Source organism: Xiphophorus hellerii, chromosome 13 (assembly GCF_003331165.1).
Source record: "Xiphophorus hellerii strain 12219 chromosome 13, Xiphophorus_hellerii-4.1, whole genome shotgun sequence".
Lineage (NCBI taxonomy): Eukaryota > Metazoa > Chordata > Actinopteri > Cyprinodontiformes > Poeciliidae > Xiphophorus > Xiphophorus hellerii.
The window spans coordinates 25,964,326-25,974,927 of record NC_045684.1 but is presented as its reverse complement, the minus strand read 5'-3'; the positions used below and the strand labels follow the sequence as shown (position 1 = coordinate 25,974,927).

General features: G+C 40.0%; 1 protein-coding gene across 4 annotated transcripts; it reads left to right on the top strand.

Annotated features, from left to right (window-relative positions):
- The first annotated feature begins 248 nt into the window (after positions 1-248).
- LOC116731881 (tRNA selenocysteine 1-associated protein 1) lies at positions 249-10,036 on the top strand. 4 transcript variants are annotated; one of them, XM_032581771.1, is made up of 9 exons: positions 249-402; positions 4,877-4,974; positions 5,052-5,151; positions 5,241-5,290; positions 5,383-5,514; positions 6,744-6,860; positions 6,967-7,174; positions 7,261-7,297; positions 9,541-10,036. In XM_032581771.1, exons 1-9 carry the CDS (start codon positions 379-381, stop codon positions 9,699-9,701), a joined length of 927 nt encoding a protein of 308 aa, XP_032437662.1. In that variant the 5' UTR covers positions 249-378; the 3' UTR covers positions 9,702-10,036. The 4 variants fall into 4 exon arrangements, with proteins under 4 accessions (XP_032437662.1, XP_032437661.1, XP_032437664.1 ...); XM_032581770.1 differs by having other exon boundaries at positions 5,037-5,151; XM_032581773.1 differs by lacking the exon at positions 249-402 and adding an exon at positions 4,416-4,511 and having other exon boundaries at positions 5,037-5,151.
- Positions 10,037-10,602: the final 566 nt, after the last annotated feature.

The following is a 10,602-nucleotide window of genomic DNA, read 5'->3' as shown; positions in this document are numbered from 1 at the left end:
TATGATTAATGTGTTTTCTTTTACATTTAAACAAATATATTTTGTTTAAATATATATTTTTACAATGCATTATTATTAATGTCCCTATTTTTTGCTTAGATAAAGGGGGCATATATATAAATTATAATCAGGTTTTTAGGAAAACAAAATATGAATCGATAATACATGTATAAAGTAAGACGTTTTCAGCGACATTTCATACCAGTAGGTGGCGGTAAGGCATACCAAATGGTTGGGGTTTTTTTTTAACCAATAAAGGCCGAGAAGAAGAAGTCTTGTATGAGTGGGAGCTGTGTGTTAGCAGTGTCCATTTTTCAGCGTCAGTGAGCATTCCAGTTGAGAATTTTTGTTCTGAGGAAAATTCTTGCGGATTGCACCATGAGCACGTTATGGATGGGGAACGTGAGTTTACAGTTGCTCTATTTTGTGTCGTGTAAACAACAGTAGCATCTAGCAGTTATCACAGCTTGAGTTCCATGCGGACAATAGAAACTTAGCATAATTTTACTAGCGGTACCTTGATCTACTTCGCTATTGAATATCTCCCACACTTGGTTCACTTGTGGTTAGAGAGGAAACGGTCTGTGTTTATTTCCATATAAAGCACTGTTTAAAGTTTGTTCTTTATAGATAGTTCACATCCGGTGTTATGGATTAACTGGTGGCGAGATTCACTGGCTGAAACCTATGCAGGTTGTAGGTGGCTACGTCAATGCCTTTTGGGGGAAAAAAACGTGTGTATCGAAACCCTTTCCAAAACTCTGCTTTAAATCCTTGAGGCATATATTTGTAATGTCACGCGTAAAAAATTGTTTAAAAGCTATTCTTTCTACATAACAGCATTCAGGGCGCTTCGAAAACAACGCATTTGACCATAACCAAATCAGTGAGCAACATAATCCCATTCGCTTTCAGGTTCACCAGAATAAATGTATTTATGCTCATGAATAGCAATGTACGCCTAAGTGGATAGTTTCTGCTTTTTGTAACCAGCAGTGATCAGAAAATATTAGAATTGGCTTTCAAGTACCCGTTGCGTGAGTTGCTTGTTAAGAACAATTGTAGCCTAGTGTGTGTTTTTGGATCAGATCCTGCAATGCAACCACACTGTTTCTGAACTTATCCAGCGACACTGTACTCTCAATACGCGTCGCTAAAAATCAGGTTGTGGTTAGAGAGGAAACAAGCTGTTTATTTCCATATAAATAAATATTTAATGGAATTGAAATCACATGCCTGTTGGTGTTGCTTATGGTGTATATGTGTCCAAAAAGAGATGAATAATAATGTTATGACTCTCTCAAGCCGAAGGGTAATAAACAACAGCAAGAATAAAGTTAATAATTAACCATATTTATTGTTACATAAATAAAGAGATTTTCCATTAACTTCATCCATTCGTTGTCAATCCGATAACATTCGACCCGAATTCAAACACCACATCAGGCGGTCAAACCCGCGTAAACCACTGTTCACTGCAAACTTATGATGCACTCGATTCACTGCAGAATGATTGTATGCAATCCAAACCCAAGATCACACTCCAAACAGGATCAGGTCTCAGACATTTAAGATTAACAGCGACATGGAATGTGTGTATACAGGGAAGTGACCCGAAGACGAGACGCAGGACATACAAACAAAATAAATGGAAAATTGTTAGTCCGCTCAATACTAAGGGGGAGATAAGCAATCCAATCCTGGGATCCTGGAAGCAGTGGTAGAAATGTAAAAACAAAATACAAAAATTACTAAATGCTTATAAAACACTTTAATCAAATCAATCTAAAACAAATAAAAAAAAACACCGCATACCTGGCTGAGTCGCATAAATCAACACTCGAGGACAAATCCGAAGGATCAGGGGCCTCATGCATAGAAGAGTGCGCAGTTTTCACACTAAAACTTTGCGTACGGAAAAATTTAGAAAAGTGCGGCGCTCCAAAAAATTCGGATGTATAAAGCCGTGCGCACGCACGTGGCCGCGCACCTTTCCTATACATCAAAATTTGCGGGAAATTGAGCGCAGCTGCTGGTCCGCCCTAAATGGGCTCTTTGCACCTGCTGCGCTGACGTCACAACCGCATGCGCAAATGCGGCTCTCTTTTTTCCGCTTTGAGTTACCATGACAGCTAGAAAAGACAAAGTCTTATTTCAGACGCAAATAAAACAATACTATGAACATTGCTGTCTTCCTAATATAATGGGCTTTTAAGTTTTCATGGATTTCCAAACGGTCCTGAATTAAGAAGACGGTGGCTTGTAAATATTCCTCGCTACCAGTTAAAGCTAACACTGCACAGCAAAGTTTACAGCCTTCACTTCACTCTGGATCAGGTTCTTCAGCCTAAAGAAGAAGGTAAAGGAGCCTTCTGTGTTATTTCCATGGAATCACTTCTGTATTCAGCCTGAAAGAGAGTTTATGGGAACGAGAGAGTAGACCAGAGCCAGACAGCCGAGCAACTGATCCGCCTGTACACACTGCTGTAAACACCGTGCTGCTTCACAAGAAGTATGCAAAACTAATAAAGCGAAGTAACACGGAGACCTTAAGGAACACGGCCATATTTTTCTAAAAGCAACAACTTTGAACCTGAACAGTCAGCTGAACTAGAACTCTGACACCAGAGCTGCTCTACTGTTAAGCTATGGGCTTGTTGTTCCTCAGGCTTCAGAAGCAAAAAGCCCGAACTGTAAAATCCCCCGTTACTTGGTCTCTGACACTAACAACAATAAACGCAAGTAATATACTTGAAAACAAGGTAAAAACATTGTCTGTTAGAATGGATGAAAAATGTTTAGATACTTAAATAGCACATTTTTACAAGAAAAATGTCTAGCATAAGCTAAAGCTAATGTTAGCCACAAAGTTTAAAGAAAGTAAAACTCACCTTTGTATCTGTGTATAACGAGGCGAACATCTTAAAACCTTTCTCCAGCTTACTTGTCGGGGCTTCGGATCGATGTACATCATTAATTGTTACCTTGGACAAGCCCTGCAAACACCCAGTGTAAAGAGCCTTTTTCGATAGATCGGAAAAGATTGAGCCGCTTTTCCCCGAACGCAGAAGCTGAGGTGCAAAGAGCCCATAGATATGTAAATTAGTATAAATACCCGGAAGTCTGCCACCACGTGAAGCAATAACCACAAAGAGCCACGTCCTTGTTTGTAGCAGTATAAGTATTTATAATAATAATAATTATTATATATATTATTTAAAAGGTGTTTTCAGGGAACATAAGGTAACCTCACAAAAATAAAAATAATACATTTTAAAGAAACAAAAAAATCCAAATAATAAAAAAAGAAAATAAAGAGATCGTGCAAATGCCTGTTTGAACAGTAGAGCGTTCAGCCGGGATTCAAAGACAGACAGAGAGTCAGAGAGTTCTTTGAGTGGGTAAAATGGGTGTTTATTGTAAATAGTGGAATCATGTGCATAAGTTGTACATTTACAGAATAAAGATGATTTCTGTCCAGAAAGGCACATTCACAAATCTGGCGGCTTCACTGAAGGATGACTGCAGCTGGACCGGTACCGGTACCGCACTACTCCTTCTATACGTTCTGCTCAGAGCTCCAGGATTATCAGTCTGGATTAATCTAAACACTAATAAACCATCATCAACATTTACCAGCAGATCTATATGATCAATCGCTCCCTCTGAATCCTCCCATTGGTGATGTTCTCCATCAGAGCCAAAGCGCTCCACAGTTAGCGGCTCACCTTTATGCAGCTACTTAAATACGTAGCGATTGTCCACACACCTCCATCACCTTAAAAATAATCAAACCTGTTTGGAGTTAATCTGCTGATCTAACCATGTTTTATTTTTTTTTTAGTGAGAATGAAATTACCCCATAGATGCATTTCATTCGCTTCGGCGCACAGAAGCCACAGAAGTGTTACATCATAACAAACAAAAACACAAAGTCATGCAACACAGAATCAACAATCAAAACATTACATTAAGTCAAGTGCCATCAGTAAGCTTGTAATTGATTACGTTTCAAATACAACTGTAAACAGGTGGATTTTTAGTTGAGATTTAAAGGAAGTCAGTGTTTCAGCTGTTTTCTGGAAGTTTGTTCCAGATTTGTGGTGCATAGATGCTGAATGCTGCTTCTCCATGTTTTGTTCTGGTTTTGGGGATGCAGAGCAGAACCAGAATACCTGAGAGGTCTAGAAGGTTGGTACAACAACAGCGGATCTTTGATGTATTGTGGTGCTAAGCCGTTCAGTGATTTATAAACTAACAGTATTTTAAAGTCTATTCTCTGAGCTGCAGGGAGCCGGTGTAGGGACTTTAGAACTGGATAATGTGCTCTAACTTCCTGGTTTTAGTGAGAATGCAACCAGCAGTGTTCTGGATCCGCTGCAGCTGTTTGATTTGTTGGACAGACCAGTGAAGACACTGTTGCAGTAATCAATGCGACTAAAGATAAACGCCTGGATGAGTTTCTCTAGATCTCTCTGAGACATAACCATAATCCTGGAGATGTTCTTCAGGTGACAGAAGGCTGACTTTGTAACCATCTTAATGTGGCTCTGAAGGTTCTGAAGGTTCACTACAACTGTAGTTCAGTGATTATTTTATATATCTAATATAGAAAGACATAATATAATATGATATGATTAGACATAATATATATGTCTAATATAGAATATTCTACCAGATCACGTGATCAATAATTAGTGATATTGACTGCATGCCTATCACGATAAATATACAGTATATTATTAATGTATGTTCCAGCTCTTCTTTTAACTGACCAAATGGAAAGTTGTGGTGAAAGAAAAGTACTTGAACAAACTAAATCATTAATTCCTGGAATGCATTTCTGTTTTATTTGTTGTTGTTTTTTTCACTTCAGCTTGAGACCTACATGGATGAGAAGTTCATCACCAGAGCCTTTTCCACAATGGGGGAACAGGTGGTGAATGTCCGAATCATTCGGAACAAGATGACAGGGTAAGTGTTGAGCCCACAGCCAGCTACAGCATTTGCAGTGCTTTCATTTTGACGTTTAACAGTTCTCCATCTGCCAGGGGGGCTTTGGGTTACTGTTTCGTAGAGATGTCAGATGAGGCCACAGCTGAAAGATGTCTGCGCAAAGTAAATGGGAAATCCATGCCAGGAGCCAGTCCGGTATTTGAAATTTTTCCTGAACACATTTTCCTTTGTGTGTTGTTTGATGGAAATTCTTTTGAAAATGTAACTATATGTCTTTGATGTAGCCTACAAGATTTAAGTTGAACAGAGCCACATTTGGGAAACAGGAGGCTGGGTGAGTCCATTTAAAGTATCAAAAAACTTAAGAGATTGAATTGGTCTCAAATAATGCTTTCTGATATCTTGCTGCCTTTTTCTTTTCTTCAGTCAGATGTTTTCTCTGTTTGTGGGAGACCTGACTCCAGAGGTGGATGATGGGATGCTTTATGAGTTCTTTTATAACCGTTACCCGTCCTGCCGTGGTGGGAAAGTGGTCCTTGACAGCATGGGGAACTCTAAGTATGACTGAGGCACAGAACTGATTTATGTGCAAAAAAATCAGCCTGTCATGCCTGCCAATCCATCTTACTGCTCATTTTTACAAAGCTGCACTTATTTTTTGTTTCAAATACTGTGAGAAAATACTGTAATCTGTGTCTCAAGACATAAATAGATAAATCAGAAATGGTTTAAGTCCATAGAATTATTCTTTAAGTAATATCCTCAGGTTTGGTTTTTGTCACTGTTTTTCATGAATGCTGATATGTACATGCAGTGCAGAACAGTGTTGCAGCTGTGGTCCAGATTCTAAAAAAGACAACATTTAGATAAAATTTGAAGAAAACCCTCTAATCTTTGTTTTTCACAATGAGAACCCAATCACCCTTTGTAGCAGCTCCACCTAGAGGAAGTTAATCTCTGTAGAACAAATAATGATTTATCTTCATTTGCTGAAAGACTTAAAGCTTCCTCTTTTCTGTGCTGCAAGTTAGATGATAATATATTCTAACTACACAAAGCTACTGAAGAAGCTGCCACTAGATGAATGTATACTTTATTTATCCATAGATGGCATCTTTTTCTCAAAGGTTAATTCAATTCAAAACAAACATCATCTCCAGGGACCTTGCAATTTAGTTACTGCTGTCTCCACATGTTTGCAATCTAGTTAATAATGAGATGTAACCTCCTGCATGGATAGCTCTTTAAAAAATATATTATTATTTTTTTGTGTTTGGTTGTATTTGTCTAGCTCATTACCGTGAGATATTTGTTGTGAAATGGTGCTGTATGAATAGGAAAGAAAGAAATCAGTGAAGCTGAGACTAGTTGATAATTGAGAGGTAGAGCAATGTGTCGCAGTTTGCTCTAAAACAATTGTCTAAAACTCCAGTCCCAAAGGGCCAGTGTCCAACAACCTTTAGATGTCTCTCTGCTTCAGCACACCTGGCTCCAACATTAGCTCATTAGTAAAGCTCCGTAGAACTTGACTGCATGCTAGTGAGGCAGTTTAGCCATTTAATTCAAGTGTAGGCCAAGGAACGCATCTAAAAGTTGCAGGGCTCTGGCCCTTGAGGAGTGCAGTCTGAGGTTACTGCTCTAAAATCTTCAGTATACTCATGCTCAGCATATTGTATAGGATCAATTGGTTCTTGTCAGGACTCATGCTGATGTTTGCTGTTATTGAACATGTAAACTCTGCGCCTTCCTCATAACATTCTGAACTCTGCCCTTATATTTCACTTCAGGGGCTGTGGCTTTGTTCAGTTCCCAGATGAGCGGCTTCAGAAGCGGGCATTGGATGAGTGTCAGGGTGCTGTGGGACTCGGGGGCAAACCTCTGAGGCTGAGCCTGGCTGCTAATAAGTGAGTCATTTCCAAATGAGCCACATCAGTGTGCAGATGGATATGTGAGTAGAATCAATGCCCATCAGAGAAATTCAGCAGTGTGCCTTTTTTTCCCCTCTCCCAGCTTAAGAAACAAGCTGCAGCAACAGCAGTCAGAAAGCAAACAGTCATGGCAGTCCAGCTCAGGATACAGATACGGCTACGACCAGTATGACCAGTACCAGCAGCAAGCGTATCCAGGGTATTACTCCTCATGGGGGTATGATCAGACTGCAGGAATGTATGGTTACACTTATCCTCAGTATGATTATTCACAGTATGCCCAAGTACAGGTGAGCTCTCTGTGCTAAGCAACTTCTACAGCAACTGTTTATAGACAGCAGTCATTCTGATGTTTTGTGCTCCTTTTTTGCTTCAGGAAAGTGAAGCAGTTCCAGAGGAAGAAGCAGTTGAAGGTAAGTTTTTGTATTGTAGAGTATTTTGACTGAGTTAAGAGTGAGCACAAGAACCCCTGATCAATGGAAGGCAGACAACACAATTCACCATGGCTAAAAGTGTATACTTCTCTCATCCATCTTCTTTCACTTATCCGGAGTCGGGTTGCAGGCATAGCACCCCAAGTAGGGAGGCCCAGACTTCCCTTTCCCCACCCACTTGTTCCAGCTCCTCTGGGGAATCCCAAGGCATTCCCAGACCAGCCGAGAATCATAGTCCCTCCAGCATGAGGGCCTTCTCCTAGTTAGGATGCCTCGGACATCCTAACTAGCCCGAGCCACCTCAACTAGCTCCTCTCGATGTGAAGGAGCAGCGGCTCTACTCAGTCCCTCCTGAATGACTGAGGTTCTCACCCTATCTCTAAGGGAGAGCCCAGACACCTCACGGAGAAAACTCATTTTGGCCGCTTGTATCCATGGCCTCGTTCTTTCGGTCATGACCCAAAGCTCATGACCATAGATGAGGGTAGGAATGTCGATCAACCAGTAAATCAAGAGCTTCGCTTTTTGACTCGGCTCTTTCTTCACCATGACAGATCAGTGCAGCGCCCGCTTCACTGCTGATGCTGCAACAATTTGCCTGTCAATATCCAGCTCCATTCTTCCCTCATTTGCGAACAAGATCCTGAGATACTTAAACTCCTCCACTTGGGGCAGGATATCATCCCTGACCCGGAGATGATCGGGTTCTTTTCCAGCTCAAGATCATAACCTTGGACTTGGAGGCACTGATCCTCATCCCGGCCACTTCACATTCGGCTGTGAACAATTCCAGCGACCTGATGAAGCCAACAGGACCACATCATCTGCAAATAGCAGAGATGTGATCCTAAGGCCACCAAAATGGATCCCCTTAGCACGTTGGCTGCACTTAGAAATTCTGTTCGCAAAAGCAATGAACAGAATCAGTGACAAAGAGCAGCCTTGGCGGAGTCCAACTGTCACTGAAAACGAGCCCGATGCTGGCAATGCCGACCAGACTCTGACACTGGTCATGTAGGGACCTAACAGCCAAAGTACCCCACACAGGATTCCCCAAGGGACATGGTTGAACACCTTCTCCAAGTCCACAAAGGACATCTAAACTGGTTTGGTGAACTCCAACACCCAGCTGAAGGTATAGAGCTGGTCCAGTGTTCCACAACCAGGACAAAAACCACACTGCTCTTCCTGAATCCGAGATCCAACTATCCAACGGATCCTCCTCTCCAGGACCCCTGAATATCTCCCATCACTCTGGGAGATGGGAGTTAAAGGTCCGTCTCACAGGAGACTCTGCCAGACGTTCCCCACAGACCATCACAAAACATTTGGGCCTGCCAGGTCTGACTGGCATCCTCCCTCACTGTATACTTCTCGCCAATGGATTAAGAAATGTTAATGATGGCACAAGAAGAATATCAAAACAATATTGTTGATGCTGCAAAATAGCGAGAGATAACTTCTGTCTGGCTCCTGTATTGTTCTACGTTTAAAAAAAAGAGAAGTCAATATGGTTAATATTGAGGAAAAAATAGAAATGGCTGCTTCTCATAACTTTGAGTGCTTTGTATAAAAACTGGTGCTGTCAATCCATTAAAAAATGTAATCAAATTACTTGCAAACCAGTCCTGTGATTGATCATCATGTTTAAACGTAATGTAGAAATGTTTAATAAGATGGTTGTGATTTGATGGAAGGATGATAGTTAGGCTACATACTGCCTTAGTTTTAACCAATCATCCATCACTTTTTTTTTGCTTTTTTTTAAGAACTATTTTAGCATAAGTGGACCTTATTTGACAGGAAGAGGGAATAGATATGCTGCAAAGAAACAGAGGATGAAATTCTTTGCTGGGATGGTTGCATGGAGGTGTCCTCTGTATATGGGGATGCTCGCTCTAACCACTATTTATATTTATTTTTTTTGTGAAATTTGCCACTAAGCACACCAGTCTGACTCCTCGCTCATCTTTTTCATTCACCTTTGTGTCTGTGCATTGTTGTGCCGAATACAAGACTATGTAAAAATGCACTTCTTTTAACTGGGTAACCCTCCACAGGAGAAAGGATAATATGATTAATCTGCGCTATACAATATTTCGTTAAACTTTTTAGATTAGTCACACGCGTTAACATGTTAATATTGGTAGCCCTAATAAAAACTGTGAAGTGGGAGGTGGCTGTTCAATTTGTAACACAGGTCTTTGTTGCTTGTGTTGTAGATCCCAGCCTGGTGGTGGACGTAGTGGAGACTAACAGAAGCTTTATTGACCTCAGTGAAGAACTGTACGATGCGATCATAGACTGCCACTGGCAGCCTCCAGAGTTCTCTGCAGAACAAGACTATATTGTTTCCAACCTGCCTGACCCCATTTCCATCTAAAATACATTGTTTTCAATTCCTTTTTGTTTTATTTTCTAAAAACTGAGGAAATAAATAGATTTTTATTCATAAAAGGTCTGAGTTGAGCGAAATCTCAAAAGTTCAGTAGGTTAGCTTTATCTCTCCAGTCACCATCTCTGTATTTTATTGAACACATTCAGGAGGCTAAACAATGGAAGATGAGAAGCTTTAGTGTGTAGGTATAAAGTCTGAGCAAAAGGATGATTACATATTTTGAACTGAGGTTGTGAATTGTGAACATACATTTGTCATAGTATGTTACCAATATTAATGCAATAAATTACAGAACTGAAAAGTTTGCTGAAAAGTTAAAACCTCCAAGTTATTTTTAGAGCAACAAAAGGAACAAGGAATATTATTGGTACATTTTTTATGTTCAAACACTTTCTGCTAGAACACTGCACAAACACACACACACTTTCTCTGCCAGTTTTCATTTTCCCATGTAAGCAATACAAATTTACCTACCAGCTTCTGGTCCTTTGAACAGATGAGACAAAAGATGAGTATGAGCTCGACAAAATAAAGTTTTTTTAACGGCTTGCCTTGGTCCAGAATGTATAAAACAAAACCCTTGAAGTTTATTGACCGAATTAACTTTTTTTAGTCCTTGAATGCAGTTTTTTATTTTTTTATTTTGTACTTTGAGAGTCTAGAAATGCAAAAAAATTTACATTTATTATCTTCTGGTCCTGTATATATCTTTATATTCTTTTTGGGGTGTATTTTTTCAGTCTGTTCATTTTTCTCTATTGCCTATAACATTTTCTTTGATTGCTAAACAAGGTTATGACTTCCAGCTAATCAGTTTTGTGAACCCGTCATATTTTTCCCCATGGAGTGATGTAGTCCAAGTTCAAACTACAAAAATAGCCGAACG